The sequence below is a fragment of the Eschrichtius robustus genome, chromosome 4, assembly GCF_028021215.1.
Source record: "Eschrichtius robustus isolate mEscRob2 chromosome 4, mEscRob2.pri, whole genome shotgun sequence".
NCBI classification, from domain to species: Eukaryota; Metazoa; Chordata; class Mammalia; order Artiodactyla; family Eschrichtiidae; genus Eschrichtius; species Eschrichtius robustus.
Window position 1 is genome coordinate 115,696,803 of NC_090827.1, and position 23,662 is coordinate 115,720,464.

Here is a 23,662-nt window from a genome sequence, read left to right on the forward strand (position 1 = left end):
TTGGAACCAAACTAGACCTCAATAACAGAAGGACAACAGGAAAACCTCCAGATACTTGTAAATTAAACACAAATTTCTAATAATCCTTGGGTTAAAAAAGAAGCCTCAAAAGAAATAAAAATACATACAAGTGAATGAAAATGAAAACACAGCATATCAAAATTTGTAGGATTCAGCTAAAGCTGTGATGAGAGGGAAATTTATAGCTCTCAATGTTTACCTTAGAAAAGGGGAAAGGTCTCAAATTAATCTAGTCTTGATCTCAAAAAACTAAAAAACAATGAGAAAAATAAACCTGAAGCAAGCAAAAAGAAGGAAACAATAGAGTAGAATCAATGAAATTGAAAAGAGGAAAGCAATAGAAAAAAAATCAATTGGAACAACAAGCTGGTTCTTCAAAAAAAATTGATAAAACTCTAGCAAGAATGAAAACTATAAACTGAGAGAAGATACAAATTAAGAAAATCAGGAATGAAACAGAAGCTATCACTACAGGCTCTGCAGCCATTAAAAGGATAATAAAGGAATACTGTGAACAACTTTATACTCATAAATTTGACAACTTAGAAGAAATGGACCAATTCCTCAAAATCCACAAACTACCAAAACTTAACCAAGAAAAAATTAACTTAATTCTATCTTTTTTATATAAATTGAATTTATAATTTAAAAGCTCCTGAAAAATGGAGTTCCAGGTCCAGATAGGTTCACGGGAGACTTATAACAAATATTTAAAGAATTAAATTTAAAGAATTTTATACAGTCTCTTCCAGGAAACAGAAGAGAAGTGAACACTTCCCAATTCAATTTATGAACTTGTATTACCCTGATACCAAAGGCAGATAAAGACAGTGCATTGTCTTTTCATTTTGTTTGTGGTTTCCTTTGCTGTGCAAAAGCTTTTGAGTTTAATTAGGTCCCATTTGTTTATTTTTGTTTTTATTTCCATTACTCTGGGAGACAGATCAAAAATGATATTGCTGCGACTTATGTCAAAGAGTGTTCTGCCTTATGTTTTCCTTTAAGAGTTTTATAGTATCCAGTCTTACCTTTAGGTCTTTAATCCATTTTAAGTTTATTTTTGTGTATGGTGTTAACAAATGTCCTAGTTTCATTTTTTTACATGCAGCTGTCCAGATTTCCCAGAACCATTTATTGAAGAGACTGTTTTCTCCATTGTATAGTCTTGGCTTCTTTGTCATAGATTAATTGACCATAGGTGCGTGGGTTTATTTCTGGGCTTTCTGTCCTGTTCCACTGATCTATATTTCTGGTTTTTTGTGCCAGTACCATACTGTTTTGATTACTGTAGCTTTGTAGTATAGTCTGAAGTCAGGGAGCCTGATTCCTCCAGCTCCGTTTTGCTTTCTCAAGATTGCTTTGGGGGACTTCACTGGTGGTGCAGTGGTTAAGAATCCACCTGCCAATGCAGGGGACACGGTTTCGAGCCCTAGTCCAGGAAGATCCCACATGCCACAGAGCAGCTAAGCCCATGTGCCACAACTACTGAGCCTGCACTTTAGAGCCTGTGAGCTACAACTACTGAGCTCATGTGCCACAACTACTGAAGCCCACACGCCTAGAGCCCGTGCTCCACAACAAGAGAAGCCACCACAATGAGAAGCCCGTGCACCGCAACAAAGAGTAGCCCCCGCTTACCGCAACTAGAGAAACCCCGCACACAGCAATGAAGACCCAACACAGCCAAAAATAAATAAATTTATTTTTTAAAAAAAGATTGCTTTGACTATTTGAGGTCTTTTGTGTCTCCATACAAATTTTAAGATTTTTTGATCTAGTTCTGTGAGAAATGCCATTGGTAATTTGATAGGGATTGTACTGAATCTGTAGATTGCCTTGGGTAGAACAGTCATTTTAACAATATTGATTCTTACAATCCAAGAACATGGTATATCTTTCCAACTGTTTGTGTTGTCTTCGATTTCTTTCATCAGCGTCTTATAGTTTTTGGAGTACAGGTCTTTTGTCTCCTTGGTTAAATTTATTCCTAGTTATTTTGTTCTTCTTGATGCGATGGTAAATGGGATTGTTTCTTTAATTTCTCTTTCTGATCTTTCTTTGTTAGTGTATAGAAATGCAACAGATTTCTGTGTATTAATTTTGTATCCTGCAACTTTACCAAATTCATTGATGAGCTCCAGTAGTTCTCTGGTAGCATCTTTAGGATTCTCTATGTGTAGTATCGTGTCATCTGCAGACAGTGACAGTTTTACTTCTTCTTTTCAAATTCGTATTCCCTTTATTTCTTTTTTTTCTCTGATTGCTGTGGCTAGGACTTCCAAAACTATGTTGAATAAAAGTGGCAAAAGTGGAAATCCTTGTCTTGTTCTTGATCTTAGAGGAAATCCTTTCAGCTTTTCACCATTGAGTATGATGTTAGCTGTAGGTTTGTCATATATCTTTATTATGTTGAGATATGTTCCCTCTATGCCCACTGTCTGGAGAGTTTCTATCATAAATGGATATTGAATTTTGTCAAAAGGTTTTTCTGCCTCTATTGAGATGAACACATGGTTTTTACTCTTCAATATGTTGATGTGGTGTATCACACTGATTGATTTGCAGACAACCCACAGAATGGGAGAAAATATTTGCAAACAATGAGACCAACAAGGGATTAGTCTCCAAAATTTACAACCAGCTCATGTGGCTCAATATCCAAAAACCAAACAACCCAATCAAAAAATTGGCAGAAAACCTAAATAGACATTTCTCCAAAGAAGATATACAGATGGCCAAGGGGCACATGAAAAGATGCTCAACATCGCTAAGTATTAGAGAAATACAAATCAAAACTACAATGAGATATCACCTCATACCAGTCAGAATGGCCATCATTAAAAAGTCTACAAACAATAAATGCTGAAGAGGGTGTGGAGAAAAGGGAACCCTCTTACACTGTTGATGGGAATGTAAACTGGTACAGCCACTATGGAGAATAATATGGAGGTTCCTCAAAAAACTAAAAATAGAGCTACCATATGATCCAGCAACCCCACTCCTGAGCATATATCGAGAGAAAAACATGGTTCAAAAGGATACATGCACTCCAATATTCATTGCAGCACTGTTTACAATAGCCAAGAAATGGAAGCAACCTAAATGTCCATGAAGATGTGGTACATATATACAATGGAATATTACTCAGCCATTAAAAAGAATGAAATAATGCCATTTGCAGCAACATGGATGGACCTGGAGATTATCATACTAAGTGAAGTAGGTCAGACAAAGGCAAATATCATATGATATCACTTATATGAGGAATCTAAAAAAAATATGATGATACAAGTGACCTTATTTACAAAAGAAAAACAGACTCACAGACTTAGAGAATGAATTTATGGTTACCAGGGGGAAGGGTGGAAGGGAGGGATAGATTGGCAGTTTGGGATTGACATGTACACACTGCTATATTTAAAACAGATAACCAACAAAGACCTACTGTATAAATAAATAAATAAATAAATAAATAAATAAATAAATAAATAAATTTTTAAAAGACAGTGCAGTGAAAGAAAACTACAGACCAGTATCTCTCATGAATATTGGAATGTGCATAGGAAACACTCCACAAGTGTGAATTACCATTATTTGCTTCCTATTTCTTACTCCATGCCTCCTCTTTGTTAAGAATGCAAATTATACATTTCTTTTGGAATTCAGCCCAAGGGGAGATGTTTGGCTCCATCTCATTCAATCAGCCAGTGAGAGTGGGTTGTCTGTTCTGCATTGCCTTTGTTGCTGTGTCCTGTGAAGGAGGTTGAACCATGCTCACAATCAGTTTGTCCATGTGAACAAAACATTCGCCTCTCCTTTGTTCCACATTTTTCCTCTCCATCGCATCCATCAGTCTTACTTTGTTAGGCACTGCAAAACCTTTAGAAGTAAGCAGAAGTGAGCACAGATTTAATCTATAAATGAAACCATTAAGCCACAAGAACAGTGTCCTGCACTGACACAAAGAGATGACACTTTAGGGTCTGCAAATCCCACTGTGTAGCTGGCAGGTGGGGAGGGCCGTGGACTTGCATCTTGCCTGTGCATCATCCCACAATTTCTCCTGCCCTAAACTACCTCGGCCCGGGGAGCCGGATGGCATTTGAGAGTCTCCCCTTGATGGCACTTGGCTTACAGGCAGCAGATGGAAACTAACCAGTAATCTCCTGGGACAGAGACAGGGCCAGAATCAGCCTAGTGTGAGAACAGTGAGGGCTAGCGTGTTCGAATGGCTTGATGACTTTTGTGGCTGAAGTCAAATTAAAAATTTTAAAAACAGCTTATTACTGTGAATGTTACTAAAGGCATATGTATCAAGCACAGTTCAGGTTTGATAAGCTCCTTTTTATTTGTCTGATGTGAGCTAACAGAAGGCCCAGCATCCCATTATTGGATTTCTTAGTCTAGAGGGTATTTCTAGCTCCTCTCTTGCTGGATATTAAGTCTCTGAGAATCGCTGGAAGTGAGCATGGTGGGTGAGCCCCCCTCTCTATCTGCTCCCCCTCGAAGATCAAATTGGACAGAAAATGGTCTTAGGAGATGCTCGGCCCCTCGTCCTTGTGGGTGGACAGATTAAGGACAGAGGAGATGAATATTGGAGACACGTGGCTTGTCCTGCTGCCAGGGCTTCCAGAATGACCATCCCACGGAGTCATCTCTGGGCAGTTAACTCCTTTTGCCTCAGGAAAAGTAGAGAAAGGCATTTGTTGCCAGTGGGCAAGTGGCATTGCGCTGCTGGAAGACTAAGAAGGTTTAGGATTTCCTGCCGAAGGTCCCTTTCATTTCCATGCCTCCCCAGCTATTAATAACACACCGTTGGTTGAAGAGACCAGGTACTGGGCAAAGTGAGATGAAGTGAGAGGGAGCGCTGGAGATACTCTAACTGGACATTCGAGGCAGATCATTCTTTGTCATGGGGCCATCCTGTTCATTGTAGGATGTTTAGCAGCAGCCTTGGCCTCTAATCACTAGATGCCAGTAGCATCCCTTCCAGTGTGACAACCAAAAATGTCTCCGGATGTCATCAGATGCCCCCACTGGAACACTGGTTGGAAACCACTGCTCTGAACTGGGAAGGGGATGATGGATAAGAGTAGAGAGGTGGGATTAGGGAGCATTGTGATTGAGCAGATAGGGATGAGAGAGTGACAACAATGAGCGTCTTTAGGACTGTTAAGTCCATGGCCAAGGGCAAAAAATGGAAATGCAGCAATGGATCATCAGGGGGCACTTGTCCTGGCACAGGACATCAAACTCCAGACCCCTTATGATTATCCCAAACTCAGGTGACCTATTGGGGCAACTTCTCCCACTGAATCCCAGCTTCTGGCACAGGGCTGGATGCGTAGTAGAAGCCTACTGAGTGTTTGTTGGTGTGTGCATGAGCTCATATTTGTGAAGTAGTCCCTGAGGCCATTCACCAGCATTTATTTTATTAAGAAAGCTCATCTGTGAGCATGACACCCAGACCACTTTGCTGTTGCCCCATGTAGCACTGCTTTTACGGAATTGGACTTTGATTCATTCAGTCTATCTTGAGGAACATCATACAAAAATCCTGTTAAACTTGCAACTCTGTTCAGAGCTATTTTATATAGCTCATTGATCACCATGTTACAGAATGCCGTCTTTATAAGAATCCAGTGGGAGAGATTTCCCTCTGGCTTCTGCACCAGCAATAAACATATGAAACATAAAAAATAAACAATTGATTTGTTTTTTCACTTTGACCCTTGAATCATGAAGCTGGTCATGATTCTCACTTTGCTCTGGTTGCTGGGAAGGTTAGAAATGCATTCATTGATGGCCTACTTCAGGCAAGCAGGCAAGTTCTTTGGGCATGGATTGGGGTATTTTTGCCTGCATCCATTTTCTTGTATTCCTTTATTATTCTTTGACTTGGTCTGTGGCTTACTTATTTTTAATTGTATTATGTTATATGTATTTTGCAAGTCACTTTTAATCCGTTTTGGAATAAGGTAGGAAATTAATACATTTTTTAAAAAACCCAAAGGATGTTGGATTCTTCATGTTGGCCTATGTCAATGTCCAGGCCAGGACTGATGCCATCCCAGCTCCTGACCTTCTTTGATCTTGCATATTGAGCCTAATTATCCAGATTTCTCCATGGTCAGCATTACTGCAATCAAGTGCAGGTTTTTCATTTGTGATCTCCATCATTTCCATGACAATATGCAACAGCGTCATGAGAACATAATTATAATTCCAGTCCAATAAGAAGCAAAAGAGGCAATGGCACAGAGCTGTGGAACGGCACAAAACTACAGAGAGATCAATGCAAGGTCATTCTCTGTTCTCCGATAATAACATTGAGTCTCCTGGAGAATGTAGGGTCCATGGCCCAGGGTGACGATGGATCTGCAGCGAGAAAAAGCCGTAATCTGAGTTATTGCTTAAATTATTGTTATCTTTGCATTTTGGATTTTCTCTTTAGAATTCATTCTGGTCTGCAAGTTTCTCCCCTGAAAATTCATGTTGCTCCTCCAGGAAGTTCTGATGGAATACTGAATGAGATGCCCTTTGACAGTTTAGCTGTGAATTGAGGGTGCAAGAACTCACTGGTCATTAACATAGCGTTTCAATAGTCCATCAACTATTAGAATACAAATTGAGCATCTGTAGGAGCGTATTACAGCTGATTCCTGTCATTTCTTTCTGAGCATCTAAACCCTTATCTCCAGTAGCAAATACGTGGAAAGATGCATCAGATGACTCTTTGAATTCCAAGTGACAGAAACACAGTGTTAAGTAGCTTAAATCAAAAAGTACAGTCATTGCCCATGTAAATAGGAAGTTCAGTGACAGACCGCTCTTCCGCCCAGGCTGGAGCCCTCACCTCCAGCAGGGCCTCTCTCTGTTTTCAGCCCTTCAGCCTTGCTTGACTCTCTGCAGCTTCACTCTACAGATGGGTCTTATCTTCATTTTGGGCAACAGGATCTAGACAGCCTCAGTTACAGCTTCTAGCCGAGCACACCTAGAGGAAGAGGCTTTTCTTTCCTCATCCACACACTGACCCCAGGAGCACTCTGAGGGGGCCTGATGAACAAACACCAGTGGCCAGAGGGCACACGTAAACTTTCTAGTCATGTTCTCATCTTTTGTTGAGAGGGAGGAGTAGGAATCATCAGACAGCTCCCACAGGTATGCCTTAAGTGAGGCGGGAAAATCCCAAGTGCATCATAAGTGGGGGAATGGAGGGCGTTTTGACACCAGACTTTCTACAAGCAAATGATGTCTCGTGTACACTCTTCTTGAACATAGACAAAACAAAATCACTTCATCATACAAAGCCAGTATTACCATGATACCAAAACAGGGTCAGGACAAAGGTAGGAAAATATAAGCCAGTGTCACTTGGAACGTTTGATGCAAAAATCCTAAATGAATAAACCTGAACCCAGTAAAAAAAATATATATATATATACATATATATATATATAGTATATGTTATATATAATATACTTATATATATATTATACATTATTATATTATATTTATTATATATTATATGTTATAAATTTAAAATATATATTATAAATATATACTTATATATTTATTTATTATTATATATGTTATATATAATACACAGATACACATATATATGTGTATATATATACATAGATATACATATATGTATGTGTGTTTATCAAGTAAAGTTTAGTCTAGAAATGCAAAGACAGTTTAATGTTAAAAAAAATAAAATAAAACCTTTGAACCCATTCGATAAAAATTCTTAGCAGTCTAGAAAGCAACTTTCTTAACTGGATAAATGATATCCATCAGATATCTACAGCAAACAATTTACTTAATGGAGAAACAGTTTACTAAATTCCAGAACAATATAAAAATGCCCAGCATCACCTCTTATAATCAATGTTTTACTGGAGGTCCTGGATAGTAAAATAAAACAAGAAAAAGTAAGCAGCATAAGTATTGTAAGATTATAAACATGGCAGTTTTTTGTAGAATACATGATCATCTTCATATAATAAGTGGAGAATATATAAGAAAGGTATTAGAACTAATAACTAAGAGGTCAGCCAAGCTGCTAGATTTAAGATAAACATAAGCAATTCCGGAGTGTATTTTCCCCTAGCAATGACCATTTAGTACACCTTACTTTAAAAGATTATCTTCACAATAGCAATAAAATTTATTTTAAAATATTAGAATACTCTGCTCAGAAGGGCCGGGGGCGAGCACGCTGTGAGCCGGTAAAAGCAGATGAAGCGCAAAGGAAACGAAAGGAAAGAGATCTTCACATAAACAGATTCTTACTGGCTGGTGTGAAGAGTCATTCCAAGGGATTCCAGACGGCGACCCTCGGGGGTTCGGCGGTGCGGTCCGTGTGAAGCCGCCCCGCAGGCCCGCTGCCCTCTGCTGGGCGTGGGGACGCAGTGCACAGCGACACAGAGCCCTTTGCCAGCCGTGTGGGCGAAAGGCTCTTAGTGCTCCAGCCAGGCATCAGGGCCGTGCCTCTGAGGTGGGAGAGCCAACTTCAGGACACTGGTCCACAAGAGACCTCCCAGCTCCGCGTAATACCAAACAGCAAAAATCTCTCAGAGATCTCCATCTCAACATCAAGACCCAGCTTCACTCAACGACCAGCAAGCTACAGTGCTGGACACCCTATGCCAAACAACTAGCAAGACAGGAACACAGCCCCATCCATTAGCAGAGAGGCTGCCTAAAATCATAATAAGGCCACAGACACCCCAAAATACACCACCAGACGTGGACGTGCCCACCAGAAAGACAAGATCCAGCTTCATCCACCAGAACTCAGGCACTAGTTCCCTCCACCAGGAAGCCTACACAACCCACTGAACCAACCTTAGCCACTGGGGACAGATACCAAAAAACAACGGGAACTACGAACCTGCAGCCTGTGAAAAGGAGACCCCAAACACAGTAAGATAAGCAAAATGAGATGACAGAAAAACACACAGCAGATGAAGGAGCAGGGTCAAAACACACCAGACCTAACAAATGAAGAGGAAATAGGTAGTCTACCTGAAAAAGAATTCAGAATAATGATAGTAAGGATGATCCAAAATCTTGGAAATAGAATAGACAAAATGCAAGAAACATTTAACAAGGACGTAGAAGAACTAAAGAGGAACCAAGCAATGATGAAAAACACAATAAATGAAATTAAAAATACTCTAGATGGGATCAATAGCAGAATAACTGAGGCAGAAGAAAGGATAAGTGACCTGGAAGATAAAATGGTGGAAATAACTACTGCAGAGCAGGATAAAGAAAAAAGAATGAAAAGAACTGAGGACAGTCTCAGAGACCTCTGGGACAACATTAAACGCACCAACATTCGAATTATAGGGGTCCCAGAAGAAGAAGAGAAAAAGAAAGGGACTGAGAAAATATTTGAAGAGATTATAGTTGAAAACTTCCCTACTATGGGAAAGGAAATAGTTAATCAAGTCCTGGAAGCACAGAGAGTCCCATACAGGATAAACCCAAGGAGAAACACGCCAAGACACATATTAATCAAACTGTCAAAAATTAAATATAAGGAAAACATATTAAAAGCAGCAAGGGAAAAACAACAAATAACACACAAGGGAATCCCCATAAGGTTAACATCTGATCTTTCAGCAGAAACTCTGCAAGCCAGAAGGGAGTGGCAGGATATACTTAAAGTGATGAAGGAGAAAAACCTACAACCAAGATTACTCTACCCAGCAAGGATCTCATTCAGATGTGATGGAGAAATTAAAACCTTTACAGACAAGCAAAAGCTGAGAGAGTTCAGCACCACCAAACCAGCTTTACAACAAATGCTAAAGGAACTTCTCTAGGCAAGAAACACAAGAGAAGGAAAACACCTACAATAACAAACCCAAAACATTTAAGAAAATGGGAATAGGAACATACATATCGATAATTACCTTGAATGTAAATGGATTAAATGCTCCCACCAAAAGACACAGGCTGGCTGAATGGATACAAAAACAAGACCCATATATATGCTGTCTACAAGAGACCCACTTCAGACCTAGAGACACATACAGACTGAAAGTGAGGGGATGGAAAAAGATATTCCATGCAAATGGAAATCAAAAGAAAGCTGGAGTAGCAATTCTCATATCAGACAAAATAGACTTTAAAATAAAGACTATTACAAGAGACAAAGAAGGACACTATATAATGATCAAGGGATCAATCCAAGAGGAAGGTATAACAATTGTAAATATTTATGCACCCAACATAGGAGCACCTCAATACATAAGGCAAATACTAACAGCCATAAAAGGGGAAATCGACAGCAACACAATCATAGTAGGGGACTTTAACACCCCACTTTCACCAATGGACAGATCATCCAAAATGAAAATAAATAAGGAAACACAAGCTTTAAATGATACATTAAACAAGATGGACTTAATTGATATTTATAGGACATTCCACCCAAAAACAACAGAATACACATTTTTCTCAAGTGCTCATGGAACATTCTCCAGGATAGATCATATCTTGGGTCACAAATCAAGCCTTGGTAAATTTAAGAAAATTGAAATCGTATCAAGTATCTTTTCCGACCACAACGCCATGAGACTAGATATCAATTACAGGAAAAGATCTGTAAAAAATACAAACACATGGAGGCTACACAATACACTACTTAATAACGAAGTGATCACTGAAGAAATCAAAGGGGAAATCAAAAAATACCTAGAAACAAATGACAATGGAGACACGACGACCCAAAACCTATGGGACGCAGCAAAAGCAGTGCTAAGAGGGAAGTTTATAGCAATACAAGCCTACCTCAAGAAACAGGAAGCATCTCGAATAAACAGCCTAACCTTGCACCTAAAGCAATTAGAGAAAGAAGAGCAAAAAAACCCCAAAGCTAGCAGAAGGAAAGAAATCATAAAGATCAGATCAGAAATAAATGAAAAAGAAATGAAGGAGACAATAGCAAAAATCAATGAAACTAAAAGCTGGTTCTTTGAGAAGATAAACAAAATTGATAAACCATTAGCCAGACTCATCAAGAGAAAAAGGGAGAAGACTCAAATCAATAGAATTAGAAATGAAAAAGGAGAAGTAACCACTGACACTGCAGAAATACAAACGATCATGAGAGATTACTACAAGCAACTCTATGCCAATAAAATGGACAACCTGGAAGAAATGGACAGATTCTTAGAAATGCACAAACTGCCGAGACTGAACCAGGAAGAAATAGAAAATATGAACAGACCAATCACAAGCACTGCAATTGAAACTGTGATTAAAAACCTTCCAACAAACAAAAGCCCAGGACCAGATGGCTTCACAGGTGAATTCTATCAAACATTTAGAGAAGAGCTAACACCTATCCTTCTCAAACTCTTCCAAAATATTGCAGAGGGAGGAACACTCCCAAACTCATTCTACGAGGCCACCATCACCCTGATACCCACTGTGTCCTCAAGTCTGCATCTTTGTTCCTGCCATATCACTAGGTTCATCAGTACCATTTTTCTAAATTCCATATATATATATTTAACATCTTCACGAGCATCCAACTCCTGCAATGCATCAATTGGAGCAGTAATCACGCACCAGACAGCTTATACTTGTCCTGAACCAAATATAAAGTCCAGCTGGTGCCCTCCAGGTGGCCCTGGACAACCCTACAAGCCCCTGGACCACCTCTTTCCTGCCTGGGCAGGCAGCCACTGCTTCAGCCCTAAAGTCAGCCTGAAAGAGAATGGAAGAAGCTGGTCTGCATCATCACCCTTGGATTGTCAGTGGCTAAGATGCTGAAACTGGGGGGATGGGAGGTGCTGTCCCCAAGACCCTACAGAGTGCTGGACTCCCAGCACCAGAAGGTTCGTGCTGTCCTTCTGTCTGGGTCACAGTCGCTGTGTGTCCCAGACCCAGGGTACCCTTCATCTGCAAAGACCTCTCCACCCACCTCACTTGCTGGAGAGCTGACTTCCTCCCTCCACATGCCCATTGCACCCCAGAGAGACTTCTAGAGCCCCTGTCCCACTGCATGACCACTGACTGTTGACTTAGCCCTTCTCTTCCAGGGGACTGTGTGCCCCTTCAGAGTAAGGACAATTGCTTTGTCCCAGTGTCCCCAGCACACCGCCCAATGCCTGTCACAGGACAGGTACTCTGTAAACATCTGGTAAATTTACAGTTTGGGGTCACAATATATCACCCCCCTCCTCCTTGCTTTGATTCTGACCTGTATAAACAGCAGGTGAGATATACAATGAGAACTGTGACTCTTGGGCAGCCATTTCTTCTCTCTCTGGATCCCAATCTCTGTAATACAGGGCTGGTGGGAGTAGATGGCATTTAAGGTTCCTCCCATCCCTGGAGTCCCTCATCCCATAAGCACATGGTCTGCCACCTCCCCTGTGGCCGAATCAGGCTCCCTCCTCAGGGCCGCACGCCCAGGTCAGGGAAACACAGCAAGTACATGTTACAGCAGCGTCTCAGCAGCGTGTGGTTGTAAGAGCTCCATGAGAGTGGCAGGTCTGAGTCTTGTTTTCACCCTGACAGTGGCTCACTGAGGCCCTTCTTCCCTCTTCTGTCAAACGAGGGGAATGGCCTGGCTGGCCCAGGTCTAATAGTCGAGGATCTGAGACACAGATCTAAGCATACAGGACAACATCCTGTCATTCTGTGATGCCCTTATTACAGTTCATGGTTCTGTACGGAATGTGACGACATTTTATGACGTGATTCTAGTTTACAATTGTTTAACGCCATTCTCAGGGTTTTTATGTTGGTGCTTCAGCCCTTAAAAGGCCTAAGTGCAATTTCTGTTGCTTTGGGGGGAAAATACACTCAAAACCTTAGCGGCTCAAAATACAACCATTTCATTATCTCATGTTCTGTAAGTTGACTGGGCTCATCGGGGAGGCTCTTCTGCTCCATGTGATGGCAGCTGGGACTGCAGCAGAATATCCAGATTCCCAAGGTGGCTCACTCTCACGGCTACTGGTTGGCGCTGGCTGTCACTGAGTGCTCAGCTGGGGCTCTTGAACAGAGCACCTTGGTTTTCCTTCTCGTGGCCTCTCCACAGGGCTTGGGCTCTGGCCAGGTTCTGAGAAGCAATGTGAGTAGAAACTGCCAGTTCCCTTAAAGCCTGGGTGTGTCTTACCAGAGCGTCACTGCCTTCAAGGGCTGCAGAAACAAGATCCTTGTGGGGAGCAGCATGTGTGGGGAGGACAGGGGAATGAGTGGAGAAGGGGCTGCAGCTTTGGAGACCAGCTACTTAAGTCCAGACAACATCTAATTAAAGCATGTACTAAAAACAAAGTAACATGTTGGAGTCCAGTATTGGTACAAGTGCCATTTGTGAGCCAGAGGACTGGTGCTGTGTCATAGAACACTGTAACTTGGGCAGCATTAGTGCCTCTCTCTGAGCCTCAGTTTTGCTCTTCTGTAAAATGGGGGCATCGGTCTTGAGGGCATTGGAGTCATCTCCATCCCTGACTTTCTCTGCCCCTCGGTGCTCCTAGGTACTCCTTCCAGGACGAGGAGGACATGTTCATGGTGGTGGACCTACTGCTGGGAGGGGACCTACGTTATCACCTGCAACAGAATGTACATTTCACAGAGGGGGCCGTGAAGCTCTACATCTGCGAGCTGGCCCTGGCCCTGGAGTATCTGCAGAGGTATCACATCATCCACAGGTAACCAGGCTGCTGGAGGGATGCTGGGAGGCAGGGTGTGATGGGGGGGAGTCTGCAGCCATCGAGAGTATTTTCTCACTGACATTCTTTAGAAGTGGCAGTACATGGAGATCATAAAAAGCAGAACAGCTTTATTATTGCTTTTACCTTCTCTACCTACTCCCTTGTCACATGCATCGAGGTGGAACACTCCCACTGCCTGTGTAACCTCCTCTCTTGGTACCCCACTGCTTAGAGACGTGGCTGGTGGTTGGCCTTTGCTTCTCCATTCTGGTGTGTCTTTGGGAGGCTGGAATGTTCTGTCCCTCTAGCGTCAGGTTAGAAAAGTCACAGTGGCATGAGATGGGAATGTGAGGGATTCTACTCTATTCCTTTCCTTACTTTGAAATCAATGCTGTGCATCATGGAGGATTTCTTCCTCTTGGGAGGCTTCAGTGCTGGCTCTGGGCTTTGGATATAAGCTCTGAGTTTCTGCTGCTTCCTCAGGGCCTTTGCTTCTCCCCGCCTGTGCACAGCACCACCACATCCAACCTGGTGAGCAAGGCAAGTTTGACTGCAGAGGCAGGAGGCCAGCGAGAGGCTTCAGAAAGCAATGGTTTCATTAATAAAGTCTTCTCTCTGACCACAGAGGAGGGGGCCAGCGTGAGTAGCTCCAAATCTGTTCACCCATCGTCTTGCACTGTGCCTAGTGGATCTTCTTCTAACTTATACAGTTTTGGAGGACTTGGGAAAGACAAGAACTTGAGCTTCAGGGTAAAGACGGTAGATGAAACACACACACGTGCACACACACACTTACAGTTTCTCCTTTCTAAAATCTCCATAAAATGACAGTAACGAGGGTTTGAAAAATGGTAAATTCACAAGGATGGGGAAAACTAAAGAGGAGACTATAGCAAAACATGGTGGGGAGGGGGATTAGAAAGAATATGTAGAGTAATAAATGGCTTAGGATGCCAGAAACTGAATTTTGAGTTGTCCCTGGGAAGAACCATGAACTGATAGGCACTAGAGAATCCCCCGCAAGGCTCAGGAATGGACAGTCATCAGTATCGATGGAAGGAGGAAGAGGGGGTAAAAGAGAGGCTAAAATGAGGTTCATTGTTTGAAAGCCTTGTAAGATGTATTGAGAACCCCCAATCTGCTTACCCATCCTGAATAACTGGATGGCTGTCCCTTCCTCTTCCAAGCGGAAGACTGAAGGTTTGTTCCCTCAAGAGAGTAAAATAGAGAGTGTCTGGACTGAAAGACATCAAGCCTCTTGAGTTGGGATATGGTACTGAAAATAGCATGACTAAGTAGACGCATCCATACCAGATGCTCAGATAACACACCCTCCCCACTTCCAGCTGGGCTCAGGCCTTCCTCCTCCAGGCTGGACACCTGGATGATTTCAGTGGGGGTTTGGCTGAGCCAAGAGGAAAGAGATTTAGACATCAGAAGTTCCCCAAGATCCTTGGAGTGTAGTTCAGGGTCAGCAAGCCCTGCTCATTTGTTATAAGCTCCCAACTAAGTTAGTGACAACTAAAGATTATCAGACATCCAGAGAAATCTTCTAACATGAATAGTGAGAGCCACGCAGTCAAATGGAAAAAGAAAAAAAGCTTGGAATAAACAGAGACTCTTCCAGGAGAAGACACTATCAGAAAAACTATGAATCAGTATTTTCAGCGGGATGAAAAGATTTTTGCAATTGTGAAATAAGAAGTACTGTGTGTATTTAAAATTCAAAGGACAGACATCAGATCAGAGCTCTTATAAATTAAGAATATGAATGTAGAAATGAAAAATTCAAAAGATAAATGTTTGGAAGATAAAGCTTGAAGATATCCTATGCACAGTAGAATAAAAAGATAAAAAGAAAATATAAGAAAGTTAGAGGACCAGTACAGTAAGTTCAATATCAGAGAGAGAGAGAAGGAAGGAAGAAGGAGAGAGAGAGAGAAAGGAAGGAAGGGAGGGAGGAAGGAAGGAAGGAAGGAAGGAAGGAAGGGAGGAAGGAAGGAAGGAAGGAAGGGAGGGAGGGAGGGAGGGAGGGAAGAAGGAAAAGTGAGAAAACATAAACATAGGGGAAGAAATCATCAATGAAATAAAGAAAATCTCCTGGACCTGAAATATATGAATTTCCAGACTGAAGGGTCCACCAAGGATACAGTGACTAGAAACAGACGTACATCAAAACAAACTTTGGATCCAGTAAGCTCGCACTGTAGAACAATAGTTTGGGATTATCAAACACCAGAAGGCAGTGGAAACGTGCTTATCAATCAAATGTGAGATGTACGTTTTCACAAGTTCGAGGTCTCAAAAAATATACTTCTCATATACCTTTTCTCAAGTAGCTGTTAGAAAATGACACGGACTCCACTAAAATGAAGGACTAAATCAAGGAGGAAGAAATGGAATACGGAAAGCTGGAGCTCCAGCAAAGAAGAGAGAGGCAAAGGAAATCTTCCGGATGATGGGTGGGTCAAGGATGTCAGCTGTGCCTGCAGTGTAGACCATGACCAGTTCTGATTGGAGTCAGATCAGAAGTCCCTGGGAGAGACTTCTTCAGGAAGAGTGAGCTGATAGAATTCCTAAGACATCTGGCTGCCTTGAGATATTTATTTATTTGGCAAAGAATCTGAAGTTGAATAAATGCGAAGTTCAGGGAAAAAACTCAGCAATAAATAGAAGATAATTTTTAACTCCAGGGAATGAAAGTGTTGGACAGGACATTGCATATCATACAATTTACTACATGAATCATCTCTGCGTAGCATGCTTAATCATAATCACCTAACCCCTAAAAATTGACCTAACCAAAAATACAATAATACCCCATGAGGGGAAGTGAGGAAATGGGAAGATGAGTGTGCCTTGTGGGGACGCACGAAGGAAAGACTCCTACATACTCGTCTTCCATAGTGGGAAGCCAGCAGAATTTCCAGCCGGAAATTGAAAAGTCAAGGAGTCCTGTACAGCGGTCATTTCAAGATAAGGAGCTAAATACCAAAATTATAGCCTGGGAGAGATAAATGGATGGAGAGGGAGAAATCAGGGAGAAAGTGATAGGGATTGTTGCTATATTGTAACAAAACTTTCAGCACAATTTGATTCTTGGAACTGTTCCCCTGTATAATTTTGACACAAATAGTAACAAACATAACAAAATGCAAATGAAGATGAGGAAGGAGGGGGAGGAGAGGTCGAAAGAGGAGGAAGGGGAGGAGGAGGAAGTGTAGTCGTTCCAGTGGTAACAGTAGTAGTAGTAATAGTAGCAGCAGCAGCCCTGGTCGAAGAGGAGTAAAGGGACTGTTCAGTGTAACGCAGAGTATTTCCTGAGGTCCATTGTTCATTCACACAGTCATTGACTAGCTTTTGCCCACAGGCATTCCTGCTGTGGAATCTGGGTTTATAAGCACTGTGCTATATTTGTTAAGGAAGGTCGCCCTATACCAGAGTAGCCTCTGTGGGCTGGCTGGGCGTCTTTGAAGGCAATGAAAGGAGCGAGTTCTTTACCAACCTATTGTACAAGTGTCATTCACCCATTATCACAGTCCTTCCTCCGCTAGTGTGTAATAGATGATCTATTTGCCTACATCCCCCCAGACACTGAGTCATGTGGACCTTGGTGAGACAGATGCCAACATGTCAGAGCAGAGCTGACGATAGACCAGGCGGAAAATGGAACTGTCACATAAGAGCATGGTGGTTTAGAACCATTTCATTGTATTTCAACAAATGTTTTTATGTTACTCTATGTGGGGTCATCTGCCCTCAGATTCCAGATCTACCTGAGAGAAAAGGAGCTATCCAACAATGCAAGGACATTTTTAACAATCCACTAAAAGTAAATGGAATTACCTTACCATTTCTAAACTTACAGACTTGGCAGAGATTTGAGTCAGGGTTTTTTTCCCCCTCCCATATGGTTCAATAAATCTCTTTTTCATTGGGTATGTATGTACAGACTTGAAATTATGTGTGTCTGTACACATTGTGCATAGGGATATAGGATAATGTCGTGCAATGTTTTGTATTCATTCAACAGCTGAATGTGCAAGTCCCCTACTGCATATGTCCAAGACACTGTCAATGCCATATTTCATACAGACTGATGAATGTTGCTCCTTTCCAAGTAGCCACACTTGCAAGTGGTAGAATCATTCCACAAATGCAAGCCTGAGTTGAATTGCCAAGAATTTCTATCTTCCACCTTGGTGGACTCAGACATGTGACTTAGCTTTTTGGGCTTCCATTTCCTAATCTGTAAAATGGGCCTGATGACACCTACTTCACAAATTCCATGAGATGCAAATTCCATGAGAAAAAGTTCATAAAGGATTTAACTGTGCCTGGGGCCTTTTAGGTGCCTCATCCCTCTTTCTTTCATCTGGGGGAACTGATTTTGAAACCAAGTGTTCATTTATACTTAGTGGTGACAAATCTCCATCCTTTGAGGATGATGTAGATCTGTAGAAAATAAAAGGTATTTCAGAGTATAACCCAGTGAGTTTGAAAGTGCATAAGCAGGAAAATACCATTGTGGGTTCAAAATAAATCATTGTCTTAAAACAATTAGAAGATTTGCTTTTTAGAGCACTTGAGTTGGCCCTTCATTCTTTCAAAACACTCTGGGCCAAGAAGTGTGCCAGCCCCGGGAAGAAAATGATGGGTGGGACCCTTTGCCTGCACCTGAGCAGATCCCCCGGGTGGAAGAGACAACCACTCTAGGGGCCAAATTACTGCAGTCCGAGGGAGAGAGGGGACCCAGGACAGGACACCACACAGTGGCGGGCGGGACCTCTGAGGAGGACACCCAGCCCAGACTGAGGTGGGGGGCAGAGCAGGGGGCACAGAGGAGGCTGGCAAGGCTTCCTCTGGGACACGCAAATGTGATTTGTAGGACAAATAGACATTAGCCCAGAGAAGAGGAACGCTGGAGGCACTGGGCAGACAGGCTCCTACCGAGAGGCCTGGGTGGGCAGAGCCTGAGCTGGTCAGCTCGGCGGGGAGCACTTCCTGAGGCTCCGGCTGGTGTCAGTCACTGATGGGTTGAAGCTTGGGAGTGATGTGATCCAACTGGTAATCGAGAATGACGTTCACTGAAGGCACCTCCCCGGGGTGCTCTTCAGCCAGAGCTGGTTACTGGACGAGGTACCCAGAAGGGCCAGGTCATACAAAAGCAGATGACTAACAACAGCGACAGTGAATCAAGTTTATTAAGCTCTTGTGTGTCAGCACTACTTTAAACTATCTATCTATCTATCTATCTATCTATCTATCTATCTATCTATCTATCTATCTATACACACACATACATACACGCATGTGTATGTGTGTGTTTGCATATGTGTGTGCATATATATGCATATGTGTGTGTATTCATATACATACAAATATCATCTCACTTAATTCTCACATCAATCAAATGGGCTAGGTACTAGGATTATCCTAATTTTTCAGAGCAATTGGGTGATTTGCACTCTGGCACACAGCTGGCAGGTCATGGAACCAGGTTTCAAACCAAGACACTCTGACCCCAGATCCCATGCTGATGAGCACGTGCTCTCCTGGCTTTCTGCATTGAACTGTTTATAAAACACTTACATGAGTGAGGGTGCTTGCACGTCTGAACGTAAAAATATGCATGGGTGGATCTCATCGACGCCTCACGACCGCCCCTGAGGAGGGCTCTTCCAGCAGTGCCCATGAAGCAGGGAAGGCTTCTGGTGGTGACGCCCCTAGCCTGAGGTCACCCCTGACTCACTGCCCGGCACAGAGGAACTGCTCCATAACTACGTATTGAATCAATGAAGAAATACTAAAGAAGGAAGTGAAAGACACGCCTTACTTGAAATTACCTGAAAATACAAGTTCAAATTCAGTAAGTCACTACCCAAATCTTGCACTGCTTCCTGTAACTTTTCTGCCCAAATATCCCTTGATATCTGAGGAGTCAGCCTTTTGAAAACTTCTGGTGGGGCCCAAAGTAGCCAGGCACAAGCATGAAATTCCTTTGAAATCTCATGTTTGATGTTAAAAATTTCTCCACGTTCCACTGCAATATGTAGTCGTAATTCTTTTGATACATAAAGTAGTGCTTTGAAGAACTACCTTTCATCAGAAAAATAAAGGAAATGAACAATAAAGGCTTCTTGGAGTCTCCTTGGTCAGTGGCAGGTGCTGTTGCATTACATCTCTCAGTTTGGGGGAGATGAGCAGACTTGAAGAGAGCTCCTGGCTCAGGTGAGGTTCACGGCACCAGTAATTCTCTCCCTTGTCTTTTATTTTTAGATCCAATCCAATCACATAAATATGAGCCTGTAAACAGCAAGCTTGTTCACTGTTTTGAACAGAGCAGTGATCTAAATGCTAATCGAAGTGGGTTTGGGGCAACACTTTCAAACTTCTTTTGAAGAAAAATTTTCACCAGTGAGGTTACTTCTACCAAACTGTGGTCTGAAAATTCCTGAAAGTCCTAGGGCAGTGTCCTTTACTCCCTTGGGAAAATCTCTCGATGAAGTCTGATTATTTATATAGTGCATTTTATTTTGCCTCCAGCCCTGAACCTGCATCACATGCAGATTAACTCACAGTCTCAAAGGTTTGTAATCCCAGTGGTCCTTCACTTCATCAGACTCACAGGCTTCCTTTCCAGGGCAGAAATCTCATCAGATATATGAGAAGCATCTTCAGCTTTGCCTTGGAGTTGTTTATTGAAAGTATTCAGCCTTGAGAAAATATCTACTTAATAGGTCAAACATTTGTGAAGCCCTCTCTATCATTAAAGCTAATTATAAGTTTTATTTGAGGGCTTCTGTATGGGCTTTGTCAGAAATCTTTTTCTTTTCCTTTTTATCTTTAGGAAAAATAATAGTTCAATCCTGAAACACTAGCAAGCACCTTTCTTTAAACTAGCATTATCTTTGAGAAGAGCAAGCTTTTCAAAGCCACTTCTCATTTCTACAAATTGTCTAGAAAATAAGTATACAAATGCTAAGTTATATAAAGTTTATCATTTTGTTACCGAGTTCAAGTGCATACTGCTCACCACACAACAGGCCAATAAATCGAGAGATGAGTTGTGGAGGCAAGGAAGAGTGACTTTACTAGGAAAACCAGCAGACCGAGAAGATGGTGGACTCGTGTCCCAAAGAACCATCTTGCCTGAGTTAGAATTCAGGCTTCTTTTATACTAAAAGGGGAGGGAATAAAGCCAAACATTTCCTGGTTCTGGTCAGCCTCTGGAGGGGATGTGTTCATTTTCTCCTTGCTGCTGTCATTCATAGGTGGGCCTGGTCAGGATGTTTCCTGTGAGCTAAACAAAGGTATTTTAGCTTAATGCCCGTTACCTGGGAGGCAGGGTTCCCAGAGATGGACCATTATGCATACTTTAACATCCCTTTAGTGAGTAACCTGTAGTAGAATACAAAGTTCTTCCCTATTACAAGTTTTTGTCACTTTATTGAATAAACTGAGAAAGTAAAGAAGTAAAATTTTTTTTTTTTTGCTATGGGTTTTGTTAGCGTTAAGTCCAGGTCTTATTTTTTAATAGAGAGTATGTGTACGTGTTATAAAGTTCAAAAGATTAAAAAGTGTGCAAGTGAAAAATAATTCTCCCATTATTTTGAGGATTTTCACTTATTTACAGCATATGCTTCAAACTTCCACTTTGAATTCACCATTCATATTCCCTGTGGACAACTTAATTTAAAAATATTAACAGGTAAAAAGTAAATGAAGCACGTGCATACACACACACGAGATTTTTGGCATTGTGTGTCTTTGGGTGGGAATAGTATGAGAAGGAGATTACTTACTAGGGCAGGGCTTGGAACTGAGCTTTGTTCATATTTATGTACAGTAAGAATTTAAATGCAGTGGATCATCCCCATATTTGAAATCTGTGATTGGTAGGTAGCAAAATAGAAATCATTGTTTGTAAGATGCTACACCCATGATGGAGATAAAAATTTGCTGAGCACTTTGCTTGTGCCAGGCTCTGTTTTAAGTACTTGGCAGGTATGATCTCACCTAATCCCAACACCAGCCAGCAGAGGTGGGGCCCATTATCAGCCGCATTTTACAGGTGGGAACATTGAGTCTCATAGGGAATAAATTACTTGCCTGGGAGCAAACACTAAGTGGACGCCTCAAGTCACCAAGCTCTTCCTGTCTCTATACTGATAATAAGTGGCAGTCAAGGTCTCTAATCATATTTACACATAGAATCTTTCTATTACCCAGGCTTTTGTGAAGGAAAAATCATGTGACTGACTCTCAGGAAAAGGTGATACCTTTTGCTGTTGTGTTCACATACAAATATAACTCTATTTTTTGTGGCAATATTCAACCTCCTCCGTCCCTGAAGCCCTTGGCATTGCCAGAGGAGTTGCTCATTATCTTGTGGGGCAGCACCAGTTTTCAGCTTGGGTTGCACGAACTGATGGGGCTAGCGTTCCTGTCCTTACTTTGGAATGCTTGTGTGTTTATGATTTTTTTTTTTTTTTTTTTTTTTTTTTTTTTGGTAAATAGACTCACTCCCTTATGCTTGTGCCTCCTGAACTCTGGAAAGAGAAACTGTCTTAATTCCTGATAATTTGGCAACATGGCCTACACGCATTTCCCGGGGAACTGTGTGCAGAGTGAGGTGGGGTGTTGGTTTTCAGTGGCCGATATCAGTTTATTGGAAAATCAAATGCCTCTAAGCTGTAGGGACAGGGATTGTGCCGAGGGGTGAAATGTGACCGGGCTGCTAATCCCACGTCATCTTTGGCAAAGGCTTGTCCCTCATGTAATGGCAGTGGAAGTGAATGATTTCCTAACCCGTGGCTTCAGTGGCTTTGGCTGAGTCTTGGGCAGTAGCCTGCTCTCTCTGGCTCCCAGTTTGGGTCCCATTTGATGACCAGTGGAATTTGTAAACAAACAATCCCAACCTCTGACCAAAGTGGTGGGACACAGGAAATGAGATTGTGAAGAGGAGAAACCAGACTCCGTACCTGACAGTAGGGGAGGGGTCAAGGGGATCTCCTGCATGTAGACAGGGCCCTGGCCCACCACTCCCATTGTAAGGAGTAGTGCTGAGAGTTCCCACATCGTGGTCCAGCCGCAGGAGACCTTGAGTAAGTCCGTTACGTCTCTGACTTGAGTCTGCTTCTCCGTTAACAAGAGGAGCGATCGCCCACAGAATGACGTGATGCAGGTGGAGTGTCAGGCACACATGAAGTATTCAGCAAGTGTAGCTCCTTGTTTTCGGGAGCAAAGAGCAGGAAAGCACAGTGGTGAAAAGCCTGGATTCCGCTAAGATAGAGGAGGCTTCCGTGCTGTGAGCTCAGGCACAGCATCTAATTGCTCTGAAGCTCTGGTTTATCACCTGCAGACAAAAATAGTGGTGGACAGAAAAATGCCCTCCCCACAAGATGTCCACATCCTAATTACTGAACCCTGTGAACATGTTATGTTCCATGGCAAAGGGGAATTAAGGGTGCCAGTGGATGAAGGTTGCTCATCTGCTGTCCTTGAGATGGGGAGATTGCCCTGGATTATCCAGGTGGCCCAATGGAATCACAAGGCTCTTTAAAAGTGGAAGAGCAGGCACAAGAAGAGGTCAGAGGGATGTAGTGTGAGAAGGACTCAACCCTCAATCCATTCTTTTCTGGCCTTGATGATGGGGAAAGGGGCCATGAGCGAGGAAAGGCAGGCGGCCTCTAGAAGCTGGGAAAAGGTAGGAAACAGATTCTCCCCAAGAGCCTCCAGAAGGAAAGCAGCCCTGCTGAAACCTTGACTTTCCATCGGACCTCTGACCGGCATACAAAATGTAAGGTAATAAACTTTGTCATTTTAAGTCACTAAGTTTGTGGTCATTTGTTACAGTAGCTGCAGGAAACTAATACTCTACTATACTGGGGTGTTGAAAGAACAAACTGAAATAATGTGTGTTGCACGTTTCAACGTAGTACCTAGTAAGT

The 23,662-nt window shown here is 42.2% G+C and overlaps 1 protein-coding gene across 2 annotated transcripts in view; it reads left to right on the top strand.

Moving 5' to 3' along the window:
* The window catches only part of STK32B (serine/threonine kinase 32B), a 344,720-nt gene that overhangs the window by 213,172 nt on the left and 107,886 nt on the right, over nt 1-23,662 (top strand). For both annotated transcript variants that reach the window (XM_068543234.1, XM_068543236.1), the window contains exon 4: nt 13,533-13,706. In XM_068543234.1, the coding sequence (XP_068399335.1) occupies nt 13,533-13,706 (174 nt within the window). The remainder of the gene's footprint in view (nt 1-13,532; nt 13,707-23,662) is intronic.